The sequence below is a fragment of the Panthera onca genome, chromosome E3, assembly GCF_046562875.1.
Source record: "Panthera onca isolate mPanOnc1 chromosome E3, mPanOnc1 haplotype 2, whole genome shotgun sequence".
Lineage (NCBI taxonomy): Eukaryota > Metazoa > Chordata > Mammalia > Carnivora > Felidae > Panthera > Panthera onca.
The window spans coordinates 10,425,038-10,439,477 of record NC_138354.1 but is presented as its reverse complement, the minus strand read 5'-3'; the positions used below and the strand labels follow the sequence as shown (position 1 = coordinate 10,439,477).

At 59.5% G+C, this 14,440-nt stretch overlaps 1 protein-coding gene across 9 annotated transcripts in view; it reads right to left on the bottom strand.

Moving 5' to 3' along the window:
• Nucleotides 1-3,504: 3,504 nt before the first annotated feature.
• ELN (elastin) overlaps nt 3,505-14,440 on the bottom strand; it is a 31,700-nt gene continuing 20,764 nt past the window's right edge. For 8 of the 9 annotated variants that reach the window (XM_078439983.2, XM_078439985.2, XM_078439982.2 and 5 more), the window contains 12 exons: nt 14,074-14,160; nt 13,156-13,212; nt 12,038-12,145; nt 11,895-11,954; nt 11,233-11,358; nt 10,535-10,573; nt 9,046-9,099; nt 8,635-8,694; nt 8,302-8,379; nt 7,674-7,712; nt 6,992-7,036; nt 3,505-4,542 (listed from right to left, as the gene is read on the bottom strand). In XM_078439983.2, the coding sequence (XP_078296109.2) occupies nt 4,499-4,542; nt 6,992-7,036; nt 7,674-7,712; nt 8,302-8,379; nt 8,635-8,694; nt 9,046-9,099; nt 10,535-10,573; nt 11,233-11,358; nt 11,895-11,954; nt 12,038-12,145; nt 13,156-13,212; nt 14,074-14,160 (797 nt within the window). In that variant the 3' untranslated portion in view covers nt 3,505-4,498. The remainder of the gene's footprint in view (nt 4,543-6,991; nt 7,037-7,673; nt 7,713-8,301; nt 8,380-8,634; nt 8,695-9,045; nt 9,100-10,534; nt 10,574-11,232; nt 11,359-11,894; nt 11,955-12,037; nt 12,146-13,155; nt 13,213-14,073; nt 14,161-14,440) is intronic. The other variant, XM_078439980.2, reaches the window with a different exon arrangement.

Here is a 14,440-nt window from a genome sequence, read left to right as displayed (position 1 = left end):
ACCCTTAACTGAATCACATCTGCAAAGACTCTTTTTTGCATATAAGGTAAATGTCGTGGGCTGAATTATATCTCTGCAAAATTCTTATGTTGAAGTCCTACCCCCAGTACCTCAGAATGTGACTGCATTTGGAGATAGAGCCTTTCAAGAGGCAATTAGGTTGAAATGAGGTTATTAGAATGGGCTCTGATCCAGTCTGACTGGTGTCCTCATGAGAAGAGGTGATCACGAACACATAGGCCCAGAGCGAACACCATGTGAAGACACAGGGAGGAGAACAAACAAAGAGAGAGGTCTCAGAAGAAGCCAGCCCTGCCGGCACCTTGATCTTGGACTTCTGGTCTCCAGAACCGTGAGAAAATACATTTCTGCTGTTTAGGCCACTTAGTCTGTAGTACTTGGCCATGGCAGCCTGAGCAGAGGAGGGCGGTGATATTCACAAGGGTCCAGGGATTAGGACCTGGATGTCTTTGGGGCTATGATCAGCCCGACACCTTCACTTGCCATCTCTCTACCTGGGTGTATAACTAATGAAAGCAAGGAGTTTATGTATTTTGTTCTTTTTTAAGTTTATGGATTTATTTTTTGATGAAGAGCGCAAGCGGGGGAGGGACAGAGAGAGGGGGAGAGACAGAATCCCAAGCAGGCTCCATGGTGTCAGTGCAGAGCCCCACGCAGGGGCTCGACCTCATGAACCACGAGATCATGACCTGAGCTGAAATCAAGAGTCGGTCGCTTAACTGAGTCACCCAGGTGCTCCTGTATTTTGTTCTGAAAACAGTGCTTAAGGGGCGCCTGGGTGCCTCGGTCTGTTGAGCGTCCGACTTCGGCTCAGGTCATGATCTCACAGTTCTAGGATTCAAGCCCCGCGTCCGGGGCTGTGCTGACAGCTCAGAGCCTGGAGCCTGCTTCGGATTCTGTGTCTCCCTCTCTCTCTGCCCCTCCCCTGCTCGCGCTCTAGCTTTCTCTGTCTCTCAAACATAAATAAATAAACGTTAAAAGAAAAACCAGTGTGTATCCTCAGGGAGTTAACACGCTGGTGTGTGGAGTCAGGTAGTGAACAAAAGAAGTCAAATACATGGTCTGTCACATGGCGACGGGTGCTCTGGAGAAAAGGCAGGGACAGGTGAGGGAGGAGGATACCGTTTGTAATGTTAGAAACAGAGATTGAGGAGGACCTTCTGAGAAGGTGACACTGGAGTCACTGAGGGAGGCGAGGGAGCCAAGCACGTTGACAGCAGAGGGAAGAACGCTCTGGGCAGGAGAGACAGCAGATGTAGAGGCCTGCGGGGTGGGGGTGGGGGGACGGGGGGCTGCTCCCTACAAGGGAGAGAGAGAGCCAGGGTAAGTGCATGGCCTGGCAGAGGGCCAGGTAGCAGGGCGCGTGGTCAGAACAGCCGGGACACTCCTGTGGGGACTCCTCGGCCATCAAAAGTTCTCTGGCTTTGGCCCTGAGTAAGCCGGGAGCCATGGCAGGATTTTGAGCAGGTGCTTGACTTGTCTTGACGTATGTTTTAAAAGGATTGTTTTGGCTGCTGCGTGGAGAGAAGGCTGGGGGGCGTCAGGGAGCTCAGTTAGGAAGCTGTGTCAGTAACTGGGGCAAGAGCTCCTGGGGGACCAGGACGCCACCCCTGGAGGCTGTGAGAAGTGGCTGGAATCTGGGGTCTTCTGGCGGTCGTGCTGCAGGATTTGCTGGCCAGTCTGCTGTGGGGTGTGAGGAGAGAGGGGTCCCAGATGGCTGCGAAGCTGCTGGCCTGACTACCAGAGAGCCACCCGAGCTGCCATCTAGGTGGGCAAGGCGGGAGGGGGCAGGCTTTGGAAGGTGGGGGGACTGGGCTCCAGCGGGGTGTCCATGGGACTCCCAGGTGGACGTGTTAAGAGTTGGATGTGTTAGCCCGGAGCCCAGGGGAGAGATCTGTGCTGAAGGTGTCACTCTGGGAGTCGCCAGTGCAGGGGTGGTGTTTAAAGCCATCAACTATGAGAAACCAAAGCAGGGAGACTGATGGGCTGAATGCTGGGACTGGCAGACTTTCAGAGGCCAGAGAGTGGAGAGGGGACCGGCAAGGGATATTGAGATTTTTTTTGTTTTAAAGTTATTTATTTGTGTGTTTATTGGGATGGGGGGAGAGGGAAATCCCAAGTAGGCTCCACACCCAGCGCAGAGTCTGATATGGGGCTTGAACCCACAAATCACGAGACCATGACCTGAGGCCAGTGGGACGACTAGTCAACTGAGCTACCCAGGCACCCCAGCAAGGGATATTTTTGTTGAACGAGTAAGTGAGTGAGTGAGTGAGTCTCCTTTGTCGCCACTCTTGGGTGAGCTGTGTCATCCCTCACGGACTGTCACAGCGGTCCCCTTGTGGGTCTCCATGAACCCACCCCTCCCCCCTTTCCTCCCCCTCCCCGCTCCCTCCAGGCACTCCAGCTGTCCTGACCCTCCTCCCTGCTCTTCCTGCTGAATTGCTTTTTGCGCTCCTCTGTCCTCTGGGACATCCTCCCAGAGCATCACCCCACCGCCTTCTCTTTCCATCCGACCTCCTCCTGGCACTGCTCACACAGACAACCACACTCCCAACAGACAGCTCCCTCGCCACCCTTCTGACCTAGGGGTATGCCCACTGGCCAGGCGGTTGGCTCTAGGACGGACGGAGGGAGGCCTGAAGCCACGTGGGCCCTGGGACGTGGAATTGGTGGTTTGGGGAGGAGATTCTGGAATCTGACACGCAGGACGTGCTCCAAAGGGGAGTTGTGGGCTCCACGTGGGCGTGTTCCCGTGGGCCGTGTGGGTGAATGGCTCTTCCTTTGAGGGGATGTTTCAGAGGGAAACGCTTCTGGTTTTTCTTAGGTGGGGCCGTATCTCCCTTGTCTGCATGGCTGTTCACCAAGGCCGAGGGTTTGGTCTGGACACAGGGTCATTTTTGTTTTCTCCACCCCTTCGGCTGCACCCTCAGCATCTGGAGGCCACCCACTAGGCCCTGTGCTCCAGCTCTTGGGCCTAAGGGGGAGGCCTGGGGAAGGTGTGGCTGGGTGGGTGAGCCACCTCCTCAGGGGAGACCTCCGGGAGTGGGCATGTGTGGGGCCGGCTGGCCATGCTTCCCCTATAAAGGGGCTTTATTATTAAAAGGCAGATTGAAGATGGAGAAGGATGGATCTGCCAGGAGCCAAGGGCAGGTGATTTTGGTAAATAGCACTCCCAAATACACTTCGAAGAGTGGAAGTTCCTTCCGTCCCTGGGGCGGATGAGACCGTACAGAGGAGGCCATGATACCGTTTCCTTCAAAAGGTTTTCACTTATTAGGCTTTTCTGAAGCAGTTAATTCTCTTTTCTTATTTAAAGGAAAAAAAAATATGTTTCATCCGGAGTTATACCCAAGTGATTAAAATGAATTTTCTGCTGGGGATATAGCTCCCCAGATCAGGAAAAAAAAAAAAATTTGTTTTTTAATTAACCACGCAAATAAAACCAAGAGAGCATTAACAATCAAAAACAGTCCCCAAATATCCAGGACAAAAAATAAAATATTTATTGATCTATCACAGCGAGACACAAAGAGATGGGCGGGGCAGGGGCGGGAAATGCTCTGAAATACAGTGGCTCCAGGGAGGGCTGGGGGTTACAGTACTGCATGGGGGGGACCCAGGTTGGGGAGGAGATTCCTGCTGCCCCAGCTGGCACAGCTCCTCACACCCTGGGTGCTCAGGCCCCATCGTAGGGGGGTGGGGTGGGGTGTGGAGGGGTGGAGGCAGGGCACGGGCCGCCGGGACAGGTTAACCAGGTTGACGGTGGGGGCGCCCAGCCAGCTAGTGGTGCGGGGCGGTCAACTGGGGACAAGGATGGATGGACGGATGGACAGACGGGTGGATGGTTTCCACAAGAGCAAGAGGGCTATTCCCGATGGCGGGGGGCGGGGGCGGGGTGTTCCCATCCGAAGGGGTCCCAGTCACGGGGAATAGGTGGGAGACGAGGGGGCCAAGAGGTGGTATGACCGAATCCAGCTTGAGGCTTTTGGTGCTTGGGTACCAACTGGACCACAGCCGAGGTGGGGGGAGAGGTTCTGGTGGGCAGGGGGAGATGGGGCTGCCCAGGAAGTGTCTGCACCATCTTCAGAGGAGCCCCAGGGAGGGGGTCCCCGAGGGGCTGCCCTTCCCTCCTCCCTCCCCCCCCAGGAAGATGAGAGCACCAGCACGTAGCACCAAGTTCCCCTGGAGATGGAGAGCGTATGGAGGGGGGAGCTCCTGGGTGGGAAGGGGGTGGGGGCAGGGGGCCGAGCCCACCCGCCCCTGGCCTCTGAAGTAAGGGGCTTCCTGGGGCCCACCTGGCCACCACTCTTGTGTCCTTGCTTTGCGGATTCCCGAGGCCACCCAGCCTGGCCTGTCCCCTCCCGGGGTGGGGACTGGGGAAGGGGAGTGGGGGAGGGATCACGAGGGGTTTACATTCTCCACCAAGCAGTAGCACCAACGTTGATGAGGTCGCGAGTCAGCGGTCCTGGGAAGCTCACTTTCTCTTCCGGCCACAGGATTTCCCCAGGCAGGCCCCACCTGGGTGGGAGGAGGCACGCGTGACCGTCCGGCCCCCTCTGGGTCCCGCTCAAGCCCCTGCCCACTCGGACCAGCTCCGAGCTGTTCTTGCACCCACATCACCGAAATGGGGAACAGAGGCTCCAAAGCCATGAGCAGTCTGGCCGCCACCTCCCGCCAGACTCTGAGCCGTCACATTGCACAAACTCCTTGTGGGCAGCTGGGTGGGAGCAGGGATAGTGATGCAATCAAGACTCAGAGAGGGGAAGGGACCTGGCCCGGACCAGGTCTCTATCTTCTGAGTCTACTGTATTTGAGAAGCCTTTAGCCAGCAGCTCTGAGCAGTCCCCCTAAGGGAAAGGAGGGGAAGGGACAGCTGACAGAGTCTGGAGGAGACGGTCCTCCTAAACATGAGGGTGCATCAGATGAACAGGCTCAGAGAAAGGGAGAACTCGTAGCGGCTGAGCTGGGACACACACTCAGGACTCCTGCCCCCTCCAGGGGACCGATGGATGGGCAAGCCTTGTTTTAAGCCACTGAGGCACCCACGGTCTGCCAGTAGGGCCTGGAGCTCGACGTGGCTCCTACCGCCACCTGGTGGCAGTGGGCAGCTGAGCGGGACCAGGACCGGCTTCTCTCTGTGAAGCTCACGCTGGGGGCTTAGAAAACGGTGTGACAGGGCCACAGGCATCAAATAGTGCCTGACGGAGAGCTGGGTACCCTGGACAGGGTCAGGCTGGTCTCGCCTCTGCCTCTTCCTGCCCTGGCCTCAGCTGCCTCCTCTGTGTAGTGGGGATGCAGGGGAATGTGCAGCCTGAACGCACACGGGAGTGGAGCTGGGCTTCTTTGGGTCTCCTTTGGGCACTGCTGGGAGGTACCTTTGGGGGTGCTGATCATGACCGCCCCCCGCACTCCCAGAGGCACGACTGCATCTTTGAGCGAGGGTGTGGCTCTGGGCCGGGTGATGGCCTCTGTACATCCTGCCCAGCTAGGGGCACCTTGGGTCCCCCACCCACCCCTCAAATTCCCTGACTCTAGGGTCTATTGTCCCGCTTTCTCTCTTTCCTTCCCTGTTCCTCTGAGTTCTTCCCTTCCCCACATCCCTTCTCTTTTCCTTGGCTCCTCCGGGTGGGGGTGGGCAGCAGGGAGCGAAAAACTGCCAGGGCTGGCTTGGGGTGAGCCCGGGGGATCCGGGCCCACTCTTAGCTCTGAGTGTGCATGTCGGAGGTAGACGCAGGGATGGGGGGTGGGCGTCCAGCTCCCCCCAGCCTCTCCATACCCTGCTAGGTCTAGTCCAAATGTGCTCCCCTCTCCTAGGCTGATGGACCCCAGCCCCCTGCCTCTGTCTGCCCCTCCCTACTCTGCCCTGTCCCCAGGGGCTGAGTCTCTACTCACCTTGGTATCCTAGGGCTCCCAGGGCCCCTCCAAAGGGCTTGGGAGGTTTGCCTGTGGAGGGGAGGGTGGGGGTTGGGGAGGGGGCCAGGCTTTCCTGCTTCTCCTAGAACCTTACCTTGTACCAGGTCTCCACCCTGTCTCAGGAGGTTCTGAAGGCCTTCCTGCCCCCAGCCTGCCCTTCAGTCCCACCAGCCTGACCTGTGCTGTCCAGTTATGCTCCTTGTGGATGGCATCCCACCTGTGGAGGTCTGAGCAGCTAGGAGGGTGCCCCCGCCCTGAGTCAGACCCTGGCCATGCTGACTGCCCCATCTAACATGCCCTGGGCTTTGGCCTCCCTGACCACCTACTTGAACGGACCTTGTTTCTCCCCTTACACACTTCCTTTCCTTTTCTCTGGGACCTTGTCCGTCTCTCCAGTCACACCAGAGACGGGGTGGGGTGGGAGTGGGGGGTTGGCCAGGTCTCTGTCTCCCTCCTGGTGTCCCATCAAATGCCAGGCTGGGAGCCCCAGGAATGGGATCACTGCCCCCATTCTTACATCCCAGGGCTGAATTTTCTTGGCATCAGAGGGCCAGCCCGAGGCCGTGGCCACCATAGTATTGTACCCCGACTCCATGAAAGTAACTAGGGCCCCGCCTGAAGCGGGGCTCCTCCTTATTGCAGACTCACTGCCAATTCCCAGGCCCCCAGCTCCACCACCTGTGGGGCAGGGAGAGGGGCTGTGAGTATGTCTGCTTCGGGGGAGCCCGCCAAGCCTTTCCGGACAGTGTGGGCCCCACCCGAGAGGGCCAAGTTCTGAGCCTGGGTGTCAGGAGCCCGGGGCTCTGCCTCCCTCGGTGTGTGACCTTGGACGAGTCCCTCCCACTGTCTGAACCTCAGTTTGCCTCATCTGGGACACGGGGCTTTGGAAAAGCTGATGCTCCCTGGCCCTTGCAAGGGAGGTAGAGAGGACTGAGGGGAGGCCCTGTTTCGTGTGATGGAGGTCATGGGTCTGCCCCCCGGGCCTGGCCCTTCTGAGCAGATGGCGTGGGGGAGTTGACAGGAAGGGGCCCGGGGACAGGGAGGCTGGGTGTACCTGGGTAAATGGGAGACAGTCCAAAGCCCGGTCTTGCCGCAACTCCTGTGGGAGGGGTTTGAGGTTGGTGTAGGGCAGGCCCTGCTCCAGCCGCTTGGCCTACTGCCTCTCTGCCCAGGACCACCCCCTCCCCCTGCGTGCCCCTCACTGGCTGAGCAGCTTTCTTTACAAACCTTGTCTCCAGCCCCGTAGCCCCAGCTCATCAGCCTGGTGTCTGTCACCCACAGTGTACCCCCTGACCCTGAGGCCTGCCCCTTTGCCCAGGATGTTCCCTTTCCTGGACTATCCTCCCTCTCTCTCTCTCTCTCTCCCCGCCCCCCCCCCCCCCCCCCACCGTGTCTTTGTCCCCCGGCTGCTATCCAGACAGGCCTCCTCTAGGCCCTGGGCAGAGCTGAGGATTTCACAGAGAGATGGATGGCCCCTGCCTCCAACTGGGAATGGCCTGGTGGCCCCTAGGACACCTCCAAGGCCAGTGGCACCTGCAGGTGGACAGGGGTTAGGACCACACACGATTTAAGGGGTGCCGAGCACCCTCTCTGGGTTCTGGGGGCAAGAACAGGCCTTCAGGGCTATTGTGAGCAGGACTGAGGCCTGAGTTGGGGTGGGGACAGGGGACAGGGGTGGGGTGGGGTGCGAAGCAACCTCACACCTGGGCAGAGGAGAGGGCAGGAGAGAAACTCACCGTATTTGGCCGCTTTAGCAGCTGCAGCTGGGGACACACCTGGGGAGACACGGGGTATGTGGGCTCAGGAACAGCAGGGCCCTCCCCGAGTCATGTCCCCTCCTGACCTGCTCGCCCCACTTACCATCTGCCCACCGACTCATCCGCCCTGCCGCCCTCCCTTATCCATCCCTCTTCCCAAAAGTCTTTAGTAAGCTCTTCCTGTGTGTCCAGGCTGGAGCACGCAGGACGAGATTCAGGCCGGCTCGGATAGGGGGACACAACGGATGACCCACGGAAGAGGGAAATGTCAACACGAGGCCCGCCACGGTGGCAGAGATTTTGGGGGGAAAAAAATTCCCTCCTGACTTTGCTTTCCTTCTCTGGAAAATGGGCACAACCATCATTGTCTTGATGTACTCCCACTTAAAGTGGTCTGGGAGGCTGATGAAAGAGAGGGAGGGGAGGGGGTGCCCAACTGCAAGAGGGTGTTTGCTGAAGGTCCCCCAAATGCTGCAGGCCAGCCTGAGGCAGGTGCGTGGGGTGGGAAAGAAGGTCAGTCTCTGCGTGTCTCTCTCTCATACACACACACACACACACACACACACACACGACCCATGAACGCTCTGATTCCAGAGTAGCCACTCACCTCCAAAGCCCCCAACCCCTGGGATGGCTCCGCCGGCTCCGAGCCCCCCAACTCCCAGGGCTCCGGCTCCCCCGAGGCCTGTGGAGAGAGCCGCGTGTTCAAATCCCGATGGTGGGAATAGCTGGTCTGTCTGCAGACAGTGGGGTTCTCATCCTTGGACCCACGTGGAGCCTGAGCTCCTGGGGCCTCGAAGGGCTGGGCCCTGGGGAGACGATGCCTCTGAGGGCCCCGGGGGCAGGTCAGGGACTCTGTGCTCCATGGTGCACGGTCAGAGGCCTCCCCGCCCCAAACCCCAGGGCCTGGGGGCCACCCCCACCTCCAACCAGCACTCACCAAACTGGGCAGCTTTGGCAGCGGCTTTGGCAGCAGCAGCTGAGGCAGCAGGTCCGGCTCCTGGGGACACAGGAGGAGCTCAGAGTGAGGGACGCTCCACTGGTCAGCATTCCTCCCTGCCCAGCCTTTCCTGGGCTTTATTTATTTATTTATTTATTTATTTATTTTTTAATGTTTCTATTTAGTTTTGAAGGAGAGAGAGAGAGAGAGAGAGACAGAGCATGAGTGGGGGAAGAGCAGAGAGAGAGGGAGACACAGAATTCGAAGCAGGCTCCGGGCTCTAAGCTGTCGGCACAGAGCCCGACGCGGGGCTCGAACTCGCAAACGGTGAGATCATGACCCGAGCCGAAGTCGGACACTTAACCGACTGAGCCACCCAGGCGTCCCACCTGTCCTGGGCTTTTGACTCACCTACCACACCGCCTGGGACACCTACTCCGCCAAGAGCCCCCACCCCTGCAGCTCCTGTGGAGAGATGATGGAAAGTCAGCACCCCAATTTCTGCAGGACGAGGTCTCCCTGCCCCGGGGATGCTAGGCAGCGCAGACGGGTGGCCAAAGTCACGTGACCCAGCGGAAGGAGCCTCGGTATGGGTCCTGGCTCTGTCCTGACCAACCGGGCAAGGGGGGGGACCCCTTTGAGCCCCGGCCCACCCATTTTGTCTCCTTCCCAGACAGCTGGTGTTGGGAGCCACAGGTGGCCACAGCGGTGGCTACGAGCTGCGGAGGGCAGAAGACGCGCGTCTCGGGTCCTGCCGATCCTGTGTTCAAATTCTGCTTTCTCACTATAGCTGTCGCCTCGCTGACCCCCAGAGCCCCATCTCCCTAACGGGGATGATGATCCTTACCCCACTCACACTACGGGTGTTTGGGGAGCGGACGTACTCTGAGTTCCGAACCTCCGTCCAGTATGGAGCTGCTGCGTATGGCCAGGGAACGCCTTACGCAACAGTCACGGTTCTCTGTGCTTTGCATGCGGCGGCCCGCTTATTATTCATTGCGACAGGGCAGGCAGGCACTGTTATCGTCCCCATTGTGCAGATGAGAAAATTGAGGCCCGGCAGAGGCTACGCGGCGTCCTCAAGTTTCCGCGGGCAAGAAATGGGAGCCAGCGCCCTTAACTGCTTTGTTTCCCTGGCAACGTCTGTCAGACTCAGGCAGGCCAGCAGCCGGCAAGGAACAGGAGAGGGGCCTGTGGGCCACCAGGCCCGTGGGGGGTGGGGTGGGGGCCAAGGAAGCCGGGATTTTCCGAAGTGGAAACGGGCCCCAAGCGGACTGGCCGGGGCCGGTTGGCGGTTCCCTGGCAGAGGCCGAGTCCGGCTCCTAGGAGGCCAGGAATGCGGGGGCCACAGACAATGTGGGTCTGTCCAGGCGGGCTGCCACGTCCTCCAGGCTCGTGGCAGGCACAGTCATGCTGACAGCGAGGCAGGCGGGAGGTGAGCCTAGACGAGGTGTCCTGGCTGTGCCGGAGAGGAGGCAGGAGCTGCCCGGCCGACAGTAGGCGGGGCCCCTGGCCTCGGGTCCCATGAAACTGTCAGGGCCAGAAGGGCCTTAGGGACCATGGTCCTCATCAAGGAACCGCCACCGGCGGGGGGGGGGGGGGGGGGGAGGGGGGGGCGGGGAGGAGGAGGGGGTTTGGAAATGTGAGGGGCGTTTCAAGTCGTCCCGGAGCTGGAAGCATGATAGGCATTTAGGGGGCAGGAGCCAGGTCTACTGAACCATCATTAATGTGTCCTAGAAACTGCCTTTTTCCACCCTGACCATCCCAGCCGTGCGCTGCAAGCTCCGGGCCCCGGGCCCTGGCCCCGTGGAGGAGCGAGGGGTGACCAGGTGTTCTCAGGGCTGATAGGGCGGCTAGCAAGCCACCCAAGGGGGGTGGGCAGTGGGCAGGGCGCACTCACCATATTTGGCTGCTTTAGCGGCAGCCAGGGATCCAGGGACTGGGGGAAAAGGAAAAGAGGGCTGGTCAGCAGCTGAGCTCTGTGCCCAGAAGTTCTGCCTCCTCCAGGCAGCCCTCCCTGACTTCATCAGCCTTCATCGTTCGTCTCAAAGCCCTGGAACAGAGACTCCCGGCCCGGAGCTCACCCTGACAGGTACAGAGCTCCGGGATCTAACCGTGCCACTGCCAGTCTGGTCTGGGGCTGCTTGGAGGCTGAACTGTGCCTCCTTCTTCCAGTGTGATCTGCCTGAGGCTGGACGCAGAGCAGGGGCTAGGTGAAGAACTGGAGGTCCTAGTGGCCCTCTTGCCACAGTGCACTGCTGAATGGGAGCCAGACTGGCCCACTCATGCCCGCTGACCCCAGGGACCTCCACCCTCCTTTCCTGGGTTGTGGGCTCCTTTTCACTTCGGAACCCCGTCACTCCTCTACTGAGCAGGCAGGAACTCTGAAATCTAGCAGCCTGGGGGCACTCCCTTTGCCTGGCCTGCCCCCCATCTGTTAGCCTAGTCGTCTCTGACTGCTCAGGAGGACCTGATGGGGAATTTACTACGATCCCCTGAGTAAGGCTCCCGGGAGTGTGTGGCCAGGAAGAGAGGTCTCCCTCCTCCGAGCTCAGGGGGCAGTTTCTGCCCAGCCCCTAGAAGGCCCCTCACCCGCACCTGCCCCAAAGCCAGGAACGCCAACGCCAACTCCAAAGCCAGGAACGCCAGCACCAACTCCAAAGCCAGGAACGCCGGCACCAACTCCAAAGCCAGGAACACCAGCAGGAAGCCCAGCTGCAGCCCCTGGGGGAGATGGGCAGGGGTGCGGTGGCAGCAGGTAGGGAGCATGCGCCCCTGGGGGTGTCCCACCCAGGAAGCCGAGTCAGGCCCCAAGGGTGGGGCCCAGACCCATGCAGGGGTCTCCTTGCCCTTTACCTGCCCTCTCTACTCCTACCAGGAATGGTCTTCCTAAAACTCCCACTGACCACCAAGTCCAGCCTCTCCCAGTCTGGCATTCAGGGCCAGACGGTGGCTGTGGACACCACCGTCCTTTCTAGCCTGATTCCCCACCCCCCTACCGGCTCCTTCCCTCTTGGATTAACTCACTTCTGACAACCATCTGCAACATTTGCCGTCGGCACCCGTGTGTCCCATATAAGGACAGGAAACTCGGAGGTTGCTTCGCTAGTGTGGGACCCAGGGCTTGAACCCAGGTCTCCCTCAGGCCCAGTCTATGCTTCCAACCCCTCTGGTGCTGAGGCTGCATATCGTGGCTTGGGTCACACTGGGCCAGCCCCAGGCTCGCAGGGGTGAGGGGAGAAAGGTGGCAGGGCACTCACGGTACTGGGCTTTGGCGGCCGCTTTAGCAGCGGCTTTGGCTGCATCTGGGGTCCCCACTCCTGCAGGGGGAGGGAGGGGGGTTCAGAGATGGCACCCATGGAGGATTCAGAGGTCCCTCAGGCCCTCTTACTCAGTAGCTCACCTGTAACACCACCAGGGCCAATGCCAATGCCGGGGCCAATGCCGGGAGCCACGCCGGGAGCCACGCCGGGAGCCACGCCGGGAGCCACGCCGATTCCAGGGCCTAAACCTGCAAGAACGGAAGAGCTAATTCTTAACCAAGTCCTGACCAAGGAAGACAGAGCTGCAGGCTGGAAGTCCAGAGCCTTGAGATCTTGTCCCAGCCCAGACACAGACTTGCTGTATGACCTTGGACAAGTTACTCTCCCTTGATGGGCCTGAATTTCCTCATTCCTAAAATGAGACATGTGTGGGATCAGGAGCTCTTAACCTTTGGAGGACAGGGGCCCCTTTGAGACTTTCGGGGGTGATGGAGGCGGTTACACAGCAAAGGGAACTCTGCAAGACAGGTAGACCCGGGCTCACAGCTCAGCTCCGCCGCCATTTGGCTGTGTGAATGTGGACGTGTCTCTTAAGCTCTCAGAACCTCAGTTTCCACATCGGTAAAATGGGAACGGTAGTACCAACTTCGCAAAGTCGGTGTAAGGATTGCCTCCGCAAACAGCAGCTTTGTATAAAAGGGGTTGTTTGTCATATGTGAGTTTGGGGGTCAGCAGCCCCGACGTTGAGATGTTCTCTGGCCTAGACAGTGCTGAGTTGCGTGGTCTGAACCTTGATATCTGCAGGTCCCCAAGTTGCCTCTTTGCCCCCGCCCTGGCCCAGGGCCTGGCTTACAGATGGGAATCTAGAAGGGCTGCTGTGGTTTGGCATATTCAGGAAGGTGCTGGTCAGGGAGCCAGAAATACCGGCCATAGCTCAAGGAGATGGGAGTCCAGTGAGCCCAGCGTGAGGTGCCGAGGGGGGCAGGCCCCGGCTGGACTCGGAGGCGGCGAGGGCTTTGGGAAGGATGGGGAGCCCGGTCCTGGAGGGCTCACCAGGGCCCGCTCTCACTTTGCTTTCCTGATCAGGACTTCACCCACACCCCTAAAAGTGGTCAGATAAGCCAACGATTGTGAGAAAGCCCAGGATGTGACAGCCCGAGGGGACTTGCCTCCTTGGGGGGAGTGGCGCCGCTAGACCCTAGAACAGGGAACATGAGAGAGCCGTGCTCCAGAATGGGGGGTTGGGGGGGACACTTACCAAACTGGGCGGCTTTGGCAGCGGCTTTGGCGGCTGCGGCGGCCGGGGTCCCCACTCCTGGAGGGGTGAAGAACAGGGATCAGGGGGCAGTCCCTGGCACCCCTCCCCACATCCTCCCTTCCCCTTCCCCGATTTTGGAAAGACCACCCATAGGGAAATGTCCCCTCCCACAGCAGACCCTCCCCACGCTGCCTCCTTGCCCCTGCAGACAGAGAGGGAAGCACATGGAGTCGGCCTGCGTCCCACTCCGAGGATGGCCCACTAGTCAACCTAGGCACGTCCCTTCCCTGGGAAGCGGCCCTGGGACTGTGACATTTTAGCTCTGGCTATGGCAGACCGGAGCCCAAAGCTGATGAATTGAAGCACAGACCCTCTCCTCATCCTCTAGAAGGCTTGTGCAGCTTTCTGCTGATGGTGGTGTTTATTTAAAAAAAAAGAAGAAGAAGAAGAAAAAAAAAAGAGAAATTCCTAACAGTGCCCGTATCCCAAATGGGAGGAAACAGCCCATTTCTTAGGGGGAAACTCAGAAGGGAAATTTTCTCCCGGAAAGAAGGCACACAGAAGAGAAATCTGGTGGGGAAAAGCCACCGAGGACGTGAGCCCAACGGTGGTATAGACCTTCCCGCCTGATCAGGAACCAGAAAGGCCCCTGGAGTGAAGGAGGCCATCCAGCCCTGGCAGAGCACAGCTCGGCCATCTAGCTGGATGACGGCTGACTTCCCGAGCCCCCCCCTCACCCCGGCAAGCTGGGGTCCCCTGGAGGGTCTTCCCTCCAAAGGGGAATTCGCCCTCTCCCCTCCCCACCCCTGGGCTCCGTGAAGTCTTGCCATCTGCAAAGTGATGTACTTGACCGGTCAACTCCAGGGCTCCTTTCGTGAGACAGAGCCACCCCTCCTCTGGGTTGGGGACGCAGCTCACCTGGCACCCCTCCTACGCCTGGCACGCCTGCTACTCCGTCTCCGATGCCTGGCACCAGCCCGCCCAAGCCTCCGACCCCTCCAGCACCTGGAAGAGCAAAGAGCGTCAGGCTCCTGGGAGAGGGAAGGGGAGACGGTGGAGTGGGGAACAGAATGGCTGCATGGGCACCTCCACCTGGCTGATGTGGGGTACAGCTGAGAAGAGGGGCTGATAACCATAGTGGTGAGCAACTGAAAAGGGCAGAAGAGGTCAGAGTGGCTTCGGAAGATGGGGTCGGGGGACTCCTGACCTTGACCCAGGCCATTCAGCCCCAGGGGCCTGAGGGTGGGGTTGCTCTGCCCTCTCGCTGGAGAACTGCTCTGAGCTT